Genomic DNA, 21,545 nt, shown 5'->3' with positions numbered 1-21,545 from the left:
TGTGAAAGCCAGGGAGAGAAGGCAATTATGCAAACATCACATGCATCCTAATTTCAGTATGGAAACTCACATTTCAAACCTCAATTCAGGAAAAGAACATGGAAAGTTTGTACTACAAAATCTAAACATGAGAAAGATTTAAGAGAAAAAAAAGCACATTGCATATGTCAGATAATCTAGTCTGATTATCTGAGCTGTGCTAGCTACAGGGAAGCACTTACCCTTGAGTCCAGCTAGAAGTTAGCAGGGTAAGAAGGAACAAACCAGAATAACATAAAGACTAGCAACAAGGCTCAGGAAAGCAGACAGGAGCCCTAACCTAGCAGCTAAATATTTGGGTTCAAGCAAAGAATGAAAAAGAAACTTAAAGAAAATCAAACCAACCAAAACAAAAACCACTTACAGCTGAAAAATTCTTAAGCAGCTCAATAAACCTTGCTACTTATTATGGGGGAACAAATCATTACAAGTTCTCAAAACATCCAACTCTTTGTATATGGCGTGATTAACAGTCATTAAATATAAACAGACATTAAAAAATGAAATATAACCACAAGTGATACGTAAAACAAGTACGGCCCAATCTTTCATGTTAAAAAGAAAAGGGTTTCAAAAAAAAAAAAAAAAAGAACGTTGAGCATGTTTGGGAATTTTGATGCATCACTAACACAGAACGAACAGAGATTGGTGCTTTCAGACAAGTGACCACTTTTATGAAGCTTAAATATAGCCAAAAGGTGTAATATATATTGGCAGCATTATTGACTAAAATACTGTGCATGATTTCAACAGTAAACAAGAACAGTTTTGGGTTTTTTCTTTTATAATGCGAACATCGGAGAAAAGCACAGCTTTGCGTGAATGGAGTTTTTCTTTTAAATTGTGGCAAAACAAAAAAAGCAAAACTTTTCACTCTAACAGGTGTTGTTCACCCACATAAAAGGAATTGTAGAGTCATACAAAAATTAATGAATAGCAGGATCTATTTTTTTTTCAGTACTTAAATTGCAAATAAAATAAACTCCACCCTGGTTCGGAGCTGTCTGCTTACTTCCAAGTCAAGCGCTGCTATCGAACTGCGGATGAGAATTTGAGTGCCGCTCAAAGTTTGTATTTACTAAGTCAAAAGAGGTGGGAACCAAATGAATTCACTATTTCTCCCAAGTTTCCCCAACAGCAAGACATGTTCCTCTCAAGTTTCTGTTTAACAGACAGCTCCATCACAGGAGCGGAGGGCTGGATTTTCTCTGCATGTGCATGCATGCGCATGTGCCATCTCGGACTGTTACAACATGAAAGCTATAACAACAGTTACTCGTCAAATGGCTTAACATTTACTTCTTTGCACATCCTCATTCACCATAGGCTCTAATGAGCACAAAAAATATGACAGGTATAAAGATAAATGTACAAGAATAAAATGTCTCGCAAAAGTCCTTACCTTTCTGCAGGCAAAAAAAAAAAAACCAAACCAAAACACCCAAGCCAAAAAAACCCAATAACAAACCAAGACCCTTTTAAAAATGCAATACTTGATATGTTTGAATTTCAAGACTGAAGAAGCTGAGATATGTATTTGTGCATTTAAGACTCCCCATAAGCCATCATGTGTGGCATGCATGACTCACTTCTGCTTCTGATTATTTAACTGCTGCGCTCAATGACTTTTGCCGTGAGCATTGCCACGTACAAATGTTGAAATATGAAAAATGAGTAGCCCTTGCTGTTGAGATGAAGGTGTACTATGGCGTGCTGCCCTCCTCCTCTTGTAGGATGAAGGTCCGTGCACAGAGTTTTTAGAGGGATCTAGGTCCAAGGGAGGAGGAGGAAGGAAGACCGAGGACAAAACACACTAGCCCAGAGGATGCTGAAGCTGCAAGTCATCATCAGGCTGAGGAGCTCACTGGTTTCCCCCTTCCACGCTTTGGCACAACACAACTGAAAGGGTTTCCCAGTGCCTGCAGCAAAAAGGGGAGCCTGAAGCCGCCCAGCTTATGGGGAAAACACATTGTGGATGGAAAGAGGGTGGTGGCATAAAAAAAGCCGAATGATCCAGATTTGGAGCTGGTATTGGCATGAGAACAAGTGAGAGAAACCGAGGTCAGATCCTGACCCCCTCAGATGTCCTGGAAGGACCAGGGGGTGAAATCTCAGCTGTTTTCACCAGAAGCGAGGATGAGGGATCCCTGCCTCCTGGCAGGCAAGTGAGATGGAAAAAGCAAGGTCAAACCTGTGGCATTTCCATAGCTTTGAGCACAGTCAGGCTGATAGAGGTCTGCAGGACCACGAGCAGCACAAGTCTCTGGTGGACGTGCTGGACTGTGGTTAGATGCAGAGAGGACTCCTGGGCTCAGTCACAGACTTCGCTGCTCCCTGGCAAGGACTAGGACAGACCATCTGCCCCTTCTCCATCCCAGTAACCTAGCCAGGGGGGTTCAGCTCTCCCCACACACACAGTGCTAGGCTCTGCATGCGGACAACACACTCGAAGGTCCACGGCCCCGGGCATCCCCTTTCCCTTCCCAAACTCCTGCCAGACTTTGCTACAGCTGCTGCCAGGCAATTAGGATGTGTCTGGGAAAGGGACCCTTCACCTGACCCCACATATTGGTCTGGCAAAGTGAAATCTCTGTAAACATGAGGAATTTACCCAGCAGAAAAATTCTCCGGGCCAATGTCTGCAGGGATGGGAGAAGCCTGGAGGGAGAGGTGATCCCCCAGTTTGACAGTCTCTCGTTGCTCTCATCCTAATCCGCAGGGATCATGCTGGGACGAGCAGGAATGCATCCTCTTTGCACCAACCACACAGCTAAGAGCATCTTTCAGCATCACTTATTAAGAGAGGGAGCCACAAGCAGCATCCCTCTGCTGCTCTCTCTTGCTACACTTTGAAGGCTTTTAGCAGATAAAAAAGCAACTGTAGAAGGACCTGTGCCCTCTACATCCAAGAACCTGCGCAGAGGGACAACCCCTGGGAGTGCTCCCAGGTCAGCACGACTCAGCCAGGTCTAGAGCCTCATCACAGCCAGTAAACTTCCCACTTGCAAGAGCCCAATTCCCACCTCCCACTTTGGCGTCCTTCCTTCCCGACCCCAATCCTTTACACCTTGCACCCCCAAAGCCAGTGACCTGACTGGAATGAAGAGGATGAGGGTCACTGCAATGAAAATACTATGGGTTTACCACGCTGCATCATGCTCCGTCCCCACTGACAGCAGCAGCAATGCAAGGCAGAAGGGAGTCCAAAATATGCAGGCATGTGGAGGATTAAAAAAAAAAAGAAAAAAAAGAAAAAAGCAGCAAGCAGAGGTTTTCAGCTGTAACACTCATGGTACAGACGTATGTCTTGCATTGTTATTTTCTATAAATACTGGCATGAGGAAGCTAAACTAATATAAAAGCAGTTAAATGATATTGATAAGCAAGGGGCAGATTTTCTGAGTTCCTTACAACAAAATACTCCATAACTGCTTTACATAGACTATTTTAGATGCTAAAATCTGAATTAATCAGGAGAATTTGCTAATAGTTATCACTTTTCCTTATTTTATGTATATTTTATGATACTAATTCTTAAATTTTGCTGAAACTAGTAAGAACTGCTGTATGTTACATAACAAAGAGGCTCCAGACATGCGATCGAGACCTTCAAGAAAAATGAGCGAGGAGGCATTCATCTGGTTTATAATCAAATTACATTTGCAAGACAAAAGAAATTGCTCTAAATTTCAAATTAAGCAAACTGGGTATAACTGCACAGGACATGCAGCATAGCTACGACTTAAAAGATGATTGCTTTAAATTCACATCTAACTGGCCTGCAAAGCAACCTGTTAAAAATACCATATGTTTTCCTACAGTTGAATATTCAACAGGAGACCTCTTTTTGTGTGTGCATTTCATACTTGCAAGATTTGCACCTGTAGTTCTGAGCACGTGATGCATTTGACAGACAGCTAATGGCGCTAATGAATCGCTCTGATCTGGGTGTGCAGTTTATTGTGTGGGGGTAAAACGCATGTCTGCAGAAAGCAAGCTGGGTCTCAGGCTCCCAGATCCCAGTCTCTCCTACATCAAGTATTGCACTTTAAAATACTCATTGACAAGTTCCCCAAAGAATTTTGTTTCTTGGGTTTGGTTGTGCTAAACACACAGGTTAACTGGGTCTGGATCCACTGATGTAAAAAGCAGCTTAATGATAATGAAAAAAATTTCATTTTGGAGTCAGAAACATGTGTGCGAATATTGATTTACATCAGTGCAGAAAATCTTTCCATCAAAGACTTCTGCTCTCTAGGAGAACTTATTTACTTACAAAATTGAGAGATTGGGGCGTCTAGCTGAGGTACATTTCCTCCTTTAGCATTTAGCTTTTGCACTTGGGTAGGCGGCACAGGTTTGTGAGACTGGCCGGTGGCTCGGTACATCGCTTGGACCCACAGGATACGGTCCTGCTCATCGTCACTTGCAAAAATCACCGTGTCTCCTTCCTTCACGGCGTTGAAGAATGCTCTGCCGCCCTCCAAACCTGGCAGGAGAGGAAGCAACAACGGAGCGCTGCAGACTTAGAGGCCAGCCAGGGGATCTCCCCCAGCTTCCCACCCCACCACCGCCCCAGGTGTCCCCCCAGCCAGCCTCGTGCTGCCCCCGGCTCCTGGCTGAGCTCAGTCCCCTCCCCTGCACCAAACTCACCTGCGAGAGAGCCCGCCAGGTCCCCAGGTAGCACCCTGCACCGCGATTACTAAAACATGCCCCAACACACTCGGATTAATTGCTTCTCTCACCTACAGCCCCGTCTATGCAGATCCCGTGCGGGTTGCACTGCTGGAGCCCCATTAAAAATGAGTTTTGAGGGGATGCGGTGGGACATTTCCCATTAGAGCGAGTGCACCAGTGCTCACATTGCACAAAACGTGCTGGGGTGATGTGCTTATATCTGTCTTTGCCCTGATTCTTCCCATCTCCCTAACATCAGAATGAACCTGGAATCAAGGTCTTGACAACCAACCTACTGTGTCTTTCTTCATCTCCTCCGGGGATACCATTTCCCACGGCATGGTGAGGATCACCATGCTCAATGTGTCGCCCCATCGAAATAAAAGAAATGTGGTGCTCCTCCACATGAAGTAAGGTCTCAGCACCATGTACACAACAGGTACCTCCAGGTAGCAGAGGGCTTTCTAATCCTGTCCCTTCCACTCACTTACATCTATTGGGGCAGGCAAAAATGCTGGGTTGGTCCCATAAATATTTTTTACAGTAAAGACAGGCATAACTGCTAACCTTTTATTTAGGGAATATAATCTGAAGGCACAGGTTAAGATCATCGCTCGATTTGAGCATTCAGTTCACAATGAAATTTCACTGGGATTTAAGCATCTAATTCACTTAGGCTCCCCAGAGAAGATGAGTCTTTCCCTCCTCTGGTGCAACTCCTAGCTCAATTCCTTAGATCTATTTATAGTAAAGTCATGCATAGCTAATGATCAGTATAAACACAAACATATTTATAATAATGCTGATCACAGTTCAGCGGCAAGCAGGGAGAGAGGACTCCCGTTTGGGAGCCGCGGGCCGCGTGGGGAGGACGAGCACCTGCGGGCGCAGCAGCAAGCCGTCGGCCCCCGTACCTGGCTGCGGGTCGGTGTAGTCCACAGTGTATCCGTCGAGCTGCAGCAGCTCTTGAGGTTCAGCTTTTTTCTCCCGGTAGCTGCACATAGCAAATGTATACTGACTAACCTGAAGAAAATCACAAAGCTAAGATGGCACCGGGTGATCACGACACGGCAATCCAAAGCGCTTACAAATGCCATACGCTGACGGTGTGTTTACAGGGACTGGGGTGGTGGGGTAATTTTGGCGGTCAGTGCCCATATGAGACAGACTAAACTTTTTACCAGGCTTTTGCAAAGCTCTCTCTTAACACACCCTGCCGCGGCAGGCATCTAATTCTCCGCATCAGTACATACAGCGGTTTAATTTCCCCCAAAAGAGGAGGCTCCACGCTTTAAAACCCTCTATCGTTCATCCCCAGACAAGTGCGAGAGTGACACCCTGTCACAAACAATGTGAGCTAAATTGCTAGGTGCCAGTCATATTAAAGCAATCTTAAGATCCCACTGATCTCGGCAGTTGTTGTCATCAGTGCTGTAAATGGCAGCTCTCACTCCTCTGAGGTACCATCTGCATGACACGATACATTCAATGTCAAGCTCTTGACGGAAGCCGACTCAGCTGCAGGGGCTCTGCCAGGCTCCCGAATCGCCTTCAGGAGGCCATCAGGCCGCATCAAGACCCCGCGTGTACTCGGCGTGCTGCGATCTGGACGGTCGGCGAGAAGCTCGTCCAGGGAGGAGAGGAGAGGAGAGGATTCTCCGTGCCCCAGGCTAGGAACTCACGGGGAAATTTACTGTCAAATGATTTCAAATGACTTTGTTAAGGTTGTGTCACATCCTGGACGCCTGACGTAATTTTATTAGTCTGGACGTTTTCTTGACCTCTGGAGGAAACTTTAAAACTCTGGTAGGTGGCAACGGATCGTGCTCGTCATTTTCTGGAAGTCGGGAGAGGTCCTGAATGATGGGCGAGCGGGTTGGCTGGGGGATTTTGCCTCCAATCTCCAGACAAATTGCTCGGCTACAAATACACATGCAGCACCTATTTTGGTGGCATCTGTAGCTAATAAAATGTCATATATTTAAGTCAGCCCATCTATTGGCGTAGCATCTCCCAGCCGGCACTCGGTATATTGCTGCCCTCTACGGGCTTCTGCTAGCTGCCAGCCTGCTCTCAGCAGCCCTGCCTGCATGGTGCCTTCCTCCAGGAACAGCTCCAAAAGCCACCTAAGAATAAACCCTATCATTAACACATTTGTGGGAGTAAGACTAAAAGTGATGCTTTAAGCATCTTGCATCCTCCTTAAAACTACCAGCACTGACGAAAGATTGACAAGTAACAGACCAATAGCAGGAGCACACCAGTGCATCTTCTATGCTATGAACTTTGAATGCATACCATCATACCAGCAACACAAAAATTAAAAAGATTAACACGAAGAAATCTAAAAATAACCTAGTGCCCCACAGCACACTATTCAGACGGCTCCTGCAGTGTTCAGTCAGTTATACTTGCAGTATATTGCTGCCATCTCCTGGAGAAACTCCTGAATGTGCTTTATTTACAGTAAGATCCTGGAGATTTCATCTGAGCGGTGAGGATTTGATTTCTCTGTGTTAGACAGCCTGAACTTCAGGGACCGCATGATAAATTTAATTCCTGAAATGAGTCAGTGCTAACCTACGCTGACATTGACTGAAAACATTAATAGAACTAATGATTTTTTTCTTCTCCTGTACGCTCTATAGCAACAGGTAAAATTCATTCAGTAGTTCAGTTTCTTCTTCTCTGACCCTGAACATGAGGTCTGAATTTCAGGCTCTTCTTCATGTACAAATAATTCCTCTCATCTTTGGACCCAGAGAATATTTTTCATCCCTATCAATAAGCCAACCATACCAACACAACAGTAACGTATGGACACACACGGGCATTTCAGAGCTTATACTTCTCATGTTAAAAGTTATAAAAGACAGACGAGGACAGTAGGCTCTGGTGGAGCCATCCTGCTTTGGTCTCTCCTCTCAGTATTCACATGATTTCCTTGGAAGAAGCTGCCCTACATCATTGTTAGAAGAGACCTCTAAGAGAAACCTACAGGTGGGTCTACGACGTGCGATGAGCCAGGGCTCATCTGGGCTCACCTCCTGCTTCTCTACTCACGCAGCTCGGGTGGGAAGCCCAAGCTCAGGACTGCCCGAGAGCCTGCCGGCAGGAGGCAGGCTGGGATCCGGCTGGAGGGAGGAGACGGCTATCGATGGCCTCTGGAAAAGGTGCCAACTGTGCCATGCAAGCGCCTGCACCTAAACAACTCGAGCCACTGGCTTCAAGGACTAGCGTACCAGCCCGTCTGTCCTATCCTGCCGCCTAAAGCATTTACTGTTTGGGGTCAGAAAGAAGCTGACCAGTGCAATGTGGTGGTGGTAGAGCAAAATCCGCCAAAATGAGAGTCTAGAAAGCTCGGTATGTCACGATCGTGCTTGATTGCTGAACAGCACTGTAGGGTCAAGTGGAGATTGCAGCTTGCCTTTCATCAGTCCTCTAAACCATTGTGCTTTACAGAGCCTGCTTTCTGTAGAAGCTTAGAAGTGGCCAGACAAGTGAAACAGTTAATAGCAGAAATTAATCTTACAGCCTGCTGAGTTCACACCGAACTGTAGCTGAGTATGAGAGCAAGCGAGCAGATGGGATGGGCAAGATGAATGGTTTGAGTAATTGGAAAAAACACAGATACAGAGAGGGAACTGAAGGAAGACTGAGGAGAAATCTCTGCCCAGTGAAGGACAAACTCTCAAAGCAGCTGGGATTTCATCCAGGGACTTGACGAGGGCCAGGAAAGGAGCATCTAAGGAAGCTGAACTGAACAAAACTAAAAGAAGGGAAATAATCCAAGGCTGCCCTGGCTGGTTCATTACAAAAAAGGGAAAATGCTTTGAGCAATAATTTGGAACAAAAGAAAAGAAGGAAAAGAAAGTGGGGAAAAAAAAAGAAAAAGACAAAGAAATTCAGGAAAGGGGAAGCAGACAGCGGGAGACAAATGCCAAAGTTCACTATTCCCAGGCTGCTAAATTAGATCTGACTTCCTTGGCACTCGACCATATTCTGTCACCAACTATATAATCCGACTGATTAATAAATACAGTAGATATGTATTAACCAGTCCTGACTTCGTCCTTGTTTTTGCACCAGAGACTCCTGCTCTAGCAAGCACCGCTTTCCCCAGGATCCTGCTCAAACCTGTTAATTGTCGTTCCTCACACTCCGAGCTCAGTCATCCGCCTCCCCCTTTCTCACTGTTGACATAACACCACCCCACTTGGGTTAAATTCTTAAATGGACCTTTCCTAGATTAACAGCATGCATTTTGTCCCAAGGGAGAGAAACTGTGCTAAGACACTGCCAGCTGTAATACAGCTTTCCACTTTGATGGGAGACTCTTGTCCTCTGGTTGCAGCTGTACGTTGCCTCCCGAGCCCTTTCTGACACAAATGAGCAGAGGAAATGATCTAGCTTAAAGAAACAAATGTGAAAACAACAGTTCTCCATTCAGCCCTAAACAATTGCACATAGCAGTTGTCCTAACTTCTTCCTTCAAGCAGGAGGTGTGCGTGTGCTCTCTTCGGGCAGGGCTGCATGATGGGAAGCCATCCCACGTGAGTACGGACGGGACATGCAGGACCTACCATAGCCAGGAGTAACGAGTTGTGGCATCTATTTAACCAGCAGTTCCCAAACATCTTGTATTTATCATCAACACTCAAGGTTTCTCAAGAATCACCACCTATGCCCAGTTCTCAGCAAGGGTCTAACTGAAAACATGATTTAATATGATTATGGGGACTAGCTACGGGTCATTTACCTTGTCCTGAGGACCACAGTCTAGGACCGCTGGTGTAGTACACTGCAATTTTGCTGAATTATTTTCAAATTCTGTTGGTTATTGGGAGTTACTGAACACTTACTTCATTTCATTTTATCCCGGGTCAGCTGAGTTTTGCTAAAAGCAGGAACTGTCACTGTTAGTCTACATTATAATGAGTTCAGGGAGTCTGTCGCTAGAACAATAGATCCAGGCGTAGACACTGCAACTGGTTTTAATCTGCAGAGAGTTGATCTGGTTCCAACAACATTCTGCAAACACCATCAGACACAATCAGCTGAAAACTGCTTCAAGCTACTCAGCAGACATGTCATCCAGGTACCATGGAGTGTTACTTCCCATATGCTGCCAGAGCACAGAAATAGGGTTATGACAAGAGAAGAACAGATTCAGTCTGAAATCTCCATGTAATTAATTCACTTGCCCTTAAGAATCATTATAAGAAATTTCCTATCGCAAAGCCAGCAAACCCACCAGAACCAACAATAGTGTTGTTGCCAGTACAGCACATTAGACCTTGCAAAGAATTAATACAAGCTCTGTCAGCTATCAAAAATCCCAGCTTTTGCACGATCGACGGTCTAATTGGCAAACTGGCTGAAATTTGTATGCTGTGCTCAGGCAGCTGATACAGCAACTTAGGAAAGACTTACAACATCTGTGATGGATCTACATTTTCTTTCCTAGCCAGTCACGGAGCACTTTGCCCTAAATTGCTCCATTGCTTTCGCTTACCACTGCCACTGGCATTACTGTTGCCTTTACGAAGCATTTTCCTCACTTGTGATGCTGCGGACCATTTCCATCCAAGCTCAGGGCCATATTCTGCCATCACTTTCACGCTGCATATCTCAGGATTTAAAATTAGGCAAGTAACGAGTCTCTGCCATGTAATTTACATCTAATCAGTATTCTGCTCTTCTGCTGCTCATCTCAAAGGGTGTCTACGAGAAGGGTGGGCAGCGTGCAGAGAGGACTGCAATTCATTCGAAAGAGAAAACTATCCCCTCTTAACGCACGGCTGCATGCTGGAGGAGCGTACGCCCCAGCTCTGCCAGCCGTGCCATGCTGTAAACCTTCCCCGAGGGGTTGAACCAAGTCCACCCAGCAATGCATGCGCTGGAGAGGTGAGGCCCAGTTCTAGAAACTGCACAAAGGAACTGCTCTCACCCACTACACCCAAACAGATCATCTCCGCTCCCGTACAACCCTCGCAGCGACACAGAAGGTGCGAGGGATTATTCCACCCAAATTACAAGGCAGTTATTGCTCCTTTCCCCTTCTCTCCAGGGCTTACAGAAGCCAACTAGCACTGGAAATGCTCCCTGCAGAGCTCCTGTTTCTACATACGTGCGCAAAGCCTCCGTTCATACCGGCGAGGCATCGCTGACACAGAAGAGACAAACTGCCATCAACACCTTCCTCCTTGGTGCCGCCCATGCAGTTTGGCACCTTTGTGCCTTGTTTAGATGCTTATGAAGAATTTGAGCATTTATTACCACGAATTTCTTAACCGCTGGTACCAGAAGGCAGAGCGGTACCACCCCATAGCACTGAAGGAACAGAGGCTGCGTCCATCTGAAATGGGGAAAGAGGGGCAGGAGAGGGCGCAGGACAGGAGGAGGAGGTTCCTCTGCAAGGACGGGAGAGCAGCCAGAGCTGCAACAGAAGGTGCTACAGGTAAAGGACAGAGACAAGGGATCAGAAAGGAAACGTTTAGTTATTCATCTGAACTTACAGCCTTGCCCTCTTGGCAGTGTCACGGACTGACCAGACCACTATATCCCAGATGGACTTTATGCTTTGGACTCCATCTCTCAGATCTGGTGCAAGCAGCAGCCTGGTGCAGACAAACAAGCTCCTGAAAGAAGGGCTGCTCCTTGTCCGTTCTTTACGTAACAGAGCCAGCTCACCTTCCTGCCGGGGTTATTCTCTGTCTGCGGTTTAGCAGAGTTCAGAGCATCCTGGACATCAACACCTTTGCTGCCAATCCCCGTTCGTACCAGCACCCATCCTTTGCATTGCATGAAAAGCAAATGACAAACATACGGACAGCAAAGTATTTTTATTCCATCTTTATTGCCTGCTGACACGTTCAATATGCTCAAACTACATCTGAGGGACTGCATAGAGAGTGTTTCTTGTTTATATTTGATGTACGGCAGAACACTTTACATTGCACCAAATGTTGAGCAAACGGTAACAGAACAGAGAAGCTGCAGTGGCAGCTGGAATTTCTGAGGTGGGCTACTGAGACTCTCTGGGGGCAAAAGTCTGCTCATCTTATTCAAATGAATTGCTTTTCTGGCCAAATTCTGCTCTTACGTGCCAACTGACAAATACAGACCTAGTAACATGAGAAAACATGGAATAACTCTGAGAGCTTCAACTCCACAGCATGCTGAAGGACATATAGTAACTGAAAACTAGAGAAGGGATTGCAACCACATAGAATGGCCAGAAGAAAAGCTCCTTGAGGGAGACATGGGAATCCATGTCCAAACCTGCAAACCCTTGCACAGAAGAGTATTAATAGATTTATTTACAGGAGAAGCTATGTTAGGAAAGAGGATCCTCTGCTTTGGAGAATCCCTGTTCACAGGGTAAAAGGGACTGAGAACTTGGTCTAATAGGAATGAATCATTTCTCAGGGAAAAGCAATACTAATTGCTCTACAGGTGATCACAGATTGAGACAGAACTTTTAACTTCATTTCAGAACATAACAAGGAAACATACAGAGAAAAGCAATCCCTCAATCTCTGCCCAAGAACAGGGTCACTGCATAATGTTCCCAAAAGGCCTCTCCTTCATTATGGCCTCTGCTGCTTCTTACCCAGGAGACAGTTTGGGATTTACCTCTAGCTCCACAAGACGCTGGGTTCCCCTGCGAGGTGCCAAGCACCCTACCTCACCCAGGACCTGGCCAGTCCTGGCAGGAGGGTACATTTGCAAACGAGATGCCTCTGGGAATGGATTACATAGATCCTAAACCCATCACTTTTACCTAAATCTAAATATACTGCTTGGGCAGAGAGAGGCATCTCCTGTGCCTGCTCTACACTAACTCCCCCACTTCTGTGGCCATTTTGACCCCATTTGTAGTACAAAATGAGCACTTAAATTGTTGCTGCTGATCATACTTGGTTATTGGACTAGGTACTCAACTGGTCTCTCCAAATAGGCTCCTACTTACACGGGTCACGCACATCATAAATCCCTTTTACCTCCCCAGGATGGATTTTCTTATCTGCCACATAGTTCAGTGCTATGGAGGCCAACAGTGATCGACAAAGGGGGAATGCAATTAAGCTTCCTACTGAGATAGTTGAACTCGGAGTAGTAGTTAACTCTAAACAAACTAACCAGTTTACACCAGGTGATTTAGGACCAGAGAAGCCAGCTGTGTAAGGTAGAAGATGGACTGCATGGACTCCTCCCCTTACCGGCACAGGAAAGGCAGCGCACAAGCATGCTCCATCCCAAATGCGGAGCCTGGTGCACCTGGTTTACACCATCTCAGTTCTTACACACAGGTGAAATCCTGGCCCTTCTGCGGCAGACCTGCCATCTGCTTCAGCAGTAGGATTTCACCCTCTGACTCGATCACTTTGGATCTGTGCTGGCACAAGATCTCAGTTGGATCCCCTGTTATTCCGTCAGAGCATCTCTGTGTTGCTTTCATCACAGGACCCTGCACAAAGCTTTCATTTCTCATACTTGGAGACAACATACCCTGGGGAACCCGGAGAGGAGGGAGGGAGAGAAGGACCCAAGAGGGCTCTGTGGCTTTATCAGGTTGGTGTGAAGATGAAGCTGCTCAAACTGGGGCCCCACACTTCTGTGGCTAACGCATGGTTTCAGCTGTCCTTGGGAAGGTGCGGGAAGATCTAACACACCAAGTACTGACCAGATCCTTTAAGGTCACAGGACATCATCTGCCTGTCTCCTTGAAATTCTTAACCGTGGTCAAATATACAGGTCTACTGAAACTTGGAGGACAGAAAGTGAAAAAAAGAAAAAGGGGAAAAAGGAAGAAAGACATTGCAAAATGATCAATGAGAGCTGCAGACAATGAGAGGCAGTAATGAACATGAAGATAAACGTCAAGAACAAAATACTGACTCTGATGTAGCCAGTGATGAAACTTCTGTAGATTTCAATGGACTTCAAATTTTCCCTGGAAGGCTCAAAAGGGAGCATTTGCACCCAAGTACCTCCAGCCAAGACAGACCGAGCTTCCTCCTCATCTCATTAATTCCTCACTAAAATCGGTTCTCCATTTCACCAAGCATTCATTTGCATCAGGAAACTCATGGCTAGAGGTCTGCAACTGGGATATCGTTGAGAAGTTGTATACATTTAGAAAAAAATCCATGACTTAACAGACACCCTACGCGGAACCACAGCTCTGCATCAATTATACAACACTGCAAATGGTCAGAACAAAGACTTAAATATTTCATGTTGTGATTTAAGATCACTTCTAGTTAAATCTGTTACCTGGACCAGGACAAAGAATCGTTTCTTCCATCTCTTCCAAACATTTTTACCAATGGCCCATAAATATCTAGGAGAAAAAAAAATAGGTGAATTCAGTACACAAGTGCCTATATGTTGATCTCTTGCTTTTCAGTATGTTTTCTTCACACCTAGAAACTGAAGTTAATGCACAAGCAGGAGTAATTACAAGACGTTTAAGCTCAGCAGCATTCATGAATGTGTTTATTTCTAGCCTGAACAAATAACCTGTAAAGAAAGTGACACAAAAAGCTCCCAGAGTCTTAACGTTACACAGTATTAATTCTCTCTTCCTCTTCGTCTTTCACAACTTGCTCAGAATTTAGAAGCCCTTTAATGCCAGCGAATGGCTACGACATGGTCGGATGGGTGAAGAATACATTTGCAATAGAAGAATTAAGGGACAGAAACCCCAAATGTTGCTTTAAACCTTCACAAAACCATTTGGCTGAGGGGAGCTGTCAAACAAAGGGATGCTTTCTACATCAAAACCAGTACTCGGGATCCCAGTATCCACTGGACTGACTAAACAAGGACACTTTGCTGAGCAGCTTAAGATGAATTCCTAGAAATCACTTGGCTACAGATATTCAAGGAAACTGAATAATTTCTAAGGAGGAGTGAATTTACTGTTTTCTACAAAGGAAGAATTAACTTTTCAAATTAATGTCAAAATTAGCATTTAATCTCTGTGATGAAGCAGCCACTGTGACACTGTAATACAAACACTGGCAAAAATAGTGGCAGCACCAGACTAATAATAAACACAAGGACATTATTCAGCATTAATGTGTTTTATGTATCATTATAATTACTTTAGTTCTGGCTCAATACATAGAAAAACAATTCCTTTTTGGTTATGCTAGTGGTTCTTTATGCCAGAAGAGATCCAACATACTCTTGGTGAATGTTTAAGCCACAAAACTCCAAGTCATGCTAATGCGGGCACTGAGTCCTTGGCTAGTTCAAGAACAGGGAAATAATTGTCCTTTTTGCTATTGCCGCTAACATCAACAGAAAGACAATCTCAGTTCCGATAGCAAGCTAGTATTATAAACCACATAGTTTTAAGCAGTATCTTGTAAATTGGATGTTAGTTGAAGAAAGCCTGAGAAAAGCCAGGACTGCTCAGCCCTGTTGCTATCAGCTGCGGTCAAGGAAACAAATATGACGGGTGAACTGTCCTTTCTTGCTTTTGGTGCCTGTGATCGTGGTGGAAAAATTAAACTTCATGTGTGGCTATTGGCTCTGATCTCATTAGCAGAGAAGAGAGGAGGAGGAGGAGAAGGAATTAAAAGAAAGATGAGTGATCTAAACCATCTACTAATGGATTGAATCTAACAAAACACTACAAAAATAAAAATGAAACAAAGTCACTTTTATAGCACCAAAAACATACTGGAGAAAGAGTTAATCAAAACACTGACTCTCCTGGATAGTTTCTATTTTTTATCACATCCTCAGTTCTGAAAAGCAACCAGGAAAGCCTTGCCAATGGCGTTAGCTAGATCTTCCCAAGGATGATCTAATCTGTAACTGCACAACACGAAGGTGGAAGCCAGGGGTGTGGGTCAGGGCTCTCCCTGGCCCCAGATCCTCTGACACTCACGTCTGGAGGAGAGAGGTTTCCCTTTTAACCTTCCAGATCATTAGTCCTTCTCCAGGCAACTGCCTACTCCAGGCAACTGCTATTTAATTGTGCTGTATCTCTGTATAAATAATGACTATCACACTGGAGTTTATGTCAAGCAGAAGGTGCGCTGTGCTTTCGGTTCTGAGAAGTCAATCCAGGGAAACACAGAATAACTTAAGAAATTATACCATTCTCAATAAGAAAGAAGTCGGGCAGTTCACCTATTATTTCCTCACAGAAAAAAAAAAAAACCCTAGCAATTTCCTGAGGAATACTGTTTAAAATTTAAACTGTTTGGCTGATATGCATTAAAAAGACTATGCTAAGAATATGGAAAGTGCATTATAAATGACTGAATTAATGCCATTTTTATATTTATCTTTCTTTTGACCTGCTGTGAGCTTGAGAAAAAGAGTTTCTCTTCCAGAATCTTAAAAAAGAGAATTTTTCTAATGCACATTCAAAACAAATTGAGTTCAGATCAGAACAAGCATTTACCCAGAGTGCTTCATGTTTTGAGGCTTATCCATTCGCACGGCAAGCTTGATCTTCAGGTCTTGATCCGGGCAGTTTTTGGAAACTGTCATTTTGTGCCACTCTGATTGCTTTGGGCTATTGGGAGTAGGGTGGAGAACAACCTGCAAGTGTCAAAATCAACAACGTTAAAGGGAAAAATTATTCACAAAATGGGTTTTATTGGGGAACAAAAGCACATCAGATGAGCTACTTTTCCCTAAAAGTCAGTCTGGAAATTTCTATTCACATTAGTGAGGATGGCTTTTTATTGCTTTTTAAAAGCACAGCTTATTATTTTGAGATTATTCATATATTCTTTGGCTCCTCTACCTACTATGCCATTGTTGATGGCGTTGTGCAGAACAGAACTGCATTATCAGTTCTCATCATTTAAGGAGAGACCGTGGTAAATGAACTTACAACTGTCCAGGTAAATCAGTCTAGAAGTGATGTGGACTAATGTGATTACCAAACCAGCAACAAGTTTTTTGCTAAGGCTGCCCACTGCAATCCCCCGCTTTCAGACTCATACAACTTGGTCAACCTCCAGCCTTCCTGACATGTCCCATGTGAGATGAGCTGTTTCGAGGGCTCAGGAAGCTCTACCTAAAATGGTTCACCTACTGCTACTATCAGGTTATGGGGAAGCTGGTTTGATTTTTTGCTTACTGTTAAGACTGGATGCAGTAGGCAACGTTTTAGATAGGTTGGTGTGTCTGACTGCACTACGACAGCAGATAAAATCTGCATCCCACGTCATGACATCAGTGGCTGCAGGACTCTCTGCTTCCATTTCATGCAGCGAGGAAACGATGCTGGAGTCTCCAGCTGGGGTAAATCAGTGCAACACCAATGACTGCAGTGGAGCTGTGCAGAGGAACACCAATGGAAGTGCTTGGCTCATCAAAGAAACTGAAAGGCTCCAAGAGGTGAGTAATCTTTCCTGATCATAGCTGGGCTTTTCCCACTCACCCATTACCCCTACAAAGCAGAGCAGCTCCCTCAGACAGTGAGCCACAGAGTATTTTCCCAGAACTACACCACATCCACCATCTTCTCCAGGTATTTCCATATGTGTCCTTTGAGGTGGCTTAACCCTCTCCCTCCTACGCCTATTCCTCTTCTGATGCTTTCCACTCTCAGAGGTGACTTTGCCTGGCACAAACGCATTCAAGTCTCCACCGTCCTGTAATGAGATGAATCTCCTTTAAATCCATTAACCTTTCCGCAAGCAAATTATTTTACAAATGGCAGCATTCACCCTCGTTATTTGCTGTGCTTCCATCACTCATTTCTTGCTCACACTTAGTCTGTGCTCCTGCCAAACTCCAGCCCAGACTATAACCTTGTATTCCTCTGCTCTTCAACTTTACTGCTGAGTCAACAACCTAGGGGTTGTTCTCCACCGAAATATCCTTGACGCTATTACCCTCTGACAAATGATTTTAGAAATGATTTTATTGCCTCCTCTAAAGACTGAGGTTAACATCAGTAGATTCTCCACTTCACCCTTATTCATCAACATTATTTATCACTTCTTTTATTGAATTAGACTAATGCTTTCTCTGGCAGGAATCTGAAGCTGTTATTAGTTAGATAGATAACTGAGCAACACTAGTCTCTACTGCATCACTCTCGGAAAAAAACACATTTAAGCAAATCCTGAAAATAAGAAGTGAGTCCTCCATGAGCGGTGTTATTAGAAACATGGATGGACCCAAACTCTGAGCAGCTTCCGAGGACCCACTGCAAGGCAGGTCATGCACTAAACCCCATCTCTCAGCGAGGCAGCTGCCGCTCTTGGTGTTTGAGATGCTCTCTACTTTGATTTCTAACTCTTTTTCATCAAAAGGCGCATAAACTTTGCTCAGTGTTGTAATTCATGGCTCTTCCCCTCCTTGCTCTCAGTAGATGAAGTCTTGGCATGGCTGAAATCCGTGGGAGCCTTGCCACCGGCTTCAATAGGGCCAGGATGCATTCCCATGCCTTCAGCTGCCCGTCCAGCAGTTTAGGGCTTGGGAGCATTTTCCAGCTCGCCCTTCGATAAAAGTGGTGAAATGAGGAGTGCCGGCCGGTTGCCAATTTAACACTCGCGATAAAAAGTGAGCATTGTACATGCCTGGCAGAGCACAAAGCCGCTTCTCAAAGGGCGGCTGAGCATGGGTGTTTTTGTGTATAAAACCTGCTTCCCTCCTCTCTCCCTGCAGACAGGTTCGTGCCCACTCCAACAGCTAAACCAGGGGCTTAACATGCTCCCGATTTCATTATTTCATTAAAAAAGAAATCCTGATGCAGCCTGAGCAGACACGCGTCATCTCTCGGCTGCTCCGGGCACACCAAACATCCCTTTGATGTTCGTCCGACTGAAAGCGCTGGTGGCCACAGGCCAGGGGAAATCACCGCCTGGCTCCCCGTGCTAGCCGCTGCTGGCCCACATCCTTTGGACCGCAGAAGCTCAGAGCGGAGGGATGGCTTCCCGCTGGAACGGGAATTAAAGTACATTGGCGGGGCTGGCTCATCAGCATTTCAGGGCAAGAGGGGTTGCTCCGGGACCTGACGTCTTTCTCAGAACAAGGTGCACAGCTAATTGCTTCCCGAGACCAGCAAAGTCAGCACCGCTCAGGGCTGCCGGTGGAAACAAGACTTACAAAGCAAGGGGGTCTACACCAAGTGTAACCACTCAGGGGGAAAAGCCCTGAATGGCATCGCGGCCGGCCGGGTGAAAAGCTCTGCTCAGCATGCTGCAGCAGATAAAGGCAGGAATGCTGGGCTGTTTAAGAACAAGGTTTTGAAAATAATCATGAAAATATTATGATGCTGGGCGGCAAAGCAGCTGTAGGTCTTCAGCTGGAGTACTGCAGCCTGGTGGGGTCACCCCCTTTGTGAAAAAGGGAGCAGGACAGGTGGAAAGGAAGGATCACGGTGCGGATGAGGAAAGTCCGAAGGGGCTGTGACTCTCTGAAGAGAAGATTGAGAGGAGAAAAGAAGGGGTAGCTTTGCTTTTCAGTCTCTCAAGTGCCGTAACAAAGGATGTTACATGAACATGAAAACCCAAATAGCTAAAATGAACGCAAATTATATGAGACAAAATCACATGCAGCACCCTCCACCATAAAGATATAAATTAGATCAACAGCTCACTAGGACCTGGAAAAACGTTTGGCACTTGTATGAATAGGACGAATACAAAACCATGTTAATTAGGAAAAACCGTTTTACAGACACAGACTCTCCTGTGTCAAGGCACAAGCAGCCATGGAGGTAGCAAGACACATCCCAACAGGTTAGTCCATAATTGTAAATACTGCACTTGGGCTTGCCACAGGCTCAGTGGCTTTCTTGGCTATGGCTTTCTTGGCCATGGCCATGTAGACAAGGCAGAGAGCAAGGTGTGTTGCAGAGCCCAGGCTGCTCCTGGAGATCGCTCAGGCCATGCTGAGCCGTGACATGGGAGGTGCCAAGCCCATGTGTAAGGTGCAGCCTCTCTTCCCGTGAACTGGTTTTCATGGGGTCTTCACCATGGAGATCTCACACCCTTGAAGAGCTGAGGAAGGGATGGCAGGGAGTTTGCTGCCATGCCTGGGACCAGCACAAATTATACCGCTGCAAAAAAATCCATGGAGACTAACTGAAGTGTCCCAAAGCCACAGAAAAGTGCCATCCACAGATATTCCGGAGCTGTGGACTGCAGTGATGGAGGGCAACCAACCCCAGGGTGCTAGTTTAGGGACCACAGGTGAGAGGCAGAGATGGGGTGGGAAGGTTGGCTCTGGCCAGTACCCCGGGAATAGCTCTTTGCTATTAACATCATTGATGGGGGAAATGAACCCCCACATTTCACTCCCCAGTCCAGCCCCACTGAAGCCACCAGTTCAGCCACAATCCCCGGGGAAGCCAGGATTTCAAGCCCTTTGCAGTGAGTACCGCAGTCAGTGCTTTCAAATGCTCAAACCGTGCACCAGCTGCTCAGCAGATATGAGAGCAGCTTAACGCTCTCTTGCCAAACTTAAATCCCCTCTTTTTGCTTCAGCATAATCCCCTTTTCTGCCTCAGGAACGTCCATTTCCGTAAGCAACTTCTAAGGCTTTCCGGACTGCCAATATCGCACACAAGATCCTCTGCCTTTGCTGAGCGCAGGCACAGCCAGCTGAAATGCTGCCATTAAAAACTCACAACAAAGACAGCATGCGAGATGCACTCCTTTCCAGCAGTGGGGAGCTTGCTTTTTTCCCCCCCTTCTGAAGCTTGGCAAAAAAGCAGAGCATGTTGTGCTCCAAAGATATTTCCATACAGGAGAGATTTCTCTAGAAAAGCAGGGCCAGAAGGAAACATTATTAAACTCAAAATCTCCTTACCCTCCCAAGCTCTTTGTCCTCCAGAGCCAGCACTCCCGTGCTCTCCGTGAACAGCTTCACCTTCACTGCAGGAAGCGCGTGTGTTGTCGTGAAGTCTCCTTGGGTGCCCCAGCTGCAAAAACAGGGACAGAGAGATGTTCAGCTCCGCTGGCAGGTCAGCAGCGCTACACCTTGGGCATGCAATGGTTAAACGAAAATGTCCCGTCTGGCACAAGCCAGTGGCTGGGCTGTCTGAGTGACAAGGGCATTAATTATCTTCTTACGGAAATGTGGGACAGATGTTTGGAAAACCCATGATGGTTCTTTGGGGAAAAAAAGAGAGTATTTGGGAGCAGCATGAAAACAAATTTAAGAGAACTCTTTTATTTAGAAAGAACAATAGGTCTCCTGCAGCAACACCCTGTATAGTCACAGCAGAAGTTGAGGATTGAGGACATCTGCACCTAGGACATCTGTAATTGCTCATGCTTCTGCTCTTCTCTTGGCTAATTAACCTCTCCTTTACAGGTTAATAGTGAGGTTTGCTTTCTCTGAAGAAACCCCAATTTAACCTGGGTCCTCTTCCAAGTCCCAGCCTAGCCCTCCAGCCCAGCCCAGGTTTAAGTTCAAGCCATTACCTCTAGAGTAATCCTAGTTTGCTGGGACTGCAGAGCAGGACACTGGCTCCTTGGGGATGGAATGGCAGTGGCCAGGAAGTGGCCACCTCTCCAACTACGCAATGAACCGAGACCACTGTCTACTATTTGTACTCCATGAGTCATCCCCTGGCTGGTCCCGTGGCTTGGAAAGCAGCGCTATGGAGGCTGAACGACCCACAGCACATGAAACCCCCCTCTAGACATCCGTGTTTCTAGAGGACGTCTCCAAGCTCCTGCAACCACAAGCTGCCTGAGTGTGCAGAGAACATGAACTCATTCCATGTGGGGACCCTGCACGCACACGGTCCCAGCCACAGTCTGCCGACACCCATGGCCAAACTTGCCATTTTAAGACAAGGGGAGCCCACCCCGCAGCTGACCTTCCCC

The 21,545-nt window shown here is 45.7% G+C and overlaps 1 protein-coding gene across 9 annotated transcripts in view; it reads right to left on the bottom strand.

The window, feature by feature from the left end:
* The window catches only part of CADPS (calcium dependent secretion activator), a 223,783-nt gene that overhangs the window by 94,636 nt on the left and 107,602 nt on the right, over positions 1-21,545 (bottom strand). For all 9 annotated transcript variants that reach the window (XM_075158710.1, XM_075158712.1, XM_075158703.1 and 6 more), the window contains exons 7-11: positions 20,521-20,632; positions 16,148-16,287; positions 13,999-14,065; positions 5,631-5,739; positions 4,316-4,528 (exon numbers count right to left, since the gene is read on the bottom strand). In XM_075158710.1, the coding sequence (XP_075014811.1) occupies positions 4,316-4,528; positions 5,631-5,739; positions 13,999-14,065; positions 16,148-16,287; positions 20,521-20,632 (641 nt within the window). The remainder of the gene's footprint in view (positions 1-4,315; positions 4,529-5,630; positions 5,740-13,998; positions 14,066-16,147; positions 16,288-20,520; positions 20,633-21,545) is intronic.

The sequence above is a fragment of the Calonectris borealis genome, chromosome 10 (assembly GCF_964195595.1).
Source record: "Calonectris borealis chromosome 10, bCalBor7.hap1.2, whole genome shotgun sequence".
NCBI classification, from domain to species: Eukaryota; Metazoa; Chordata; class Aves; order Procellariiformes; family Procellariidae; genus Calonectris; species Calonectris borealis.
Note: the sequence above shows the minus strand (reverse complement) of the source record. Positions and strands in the feature narration are given on the sequence as shown.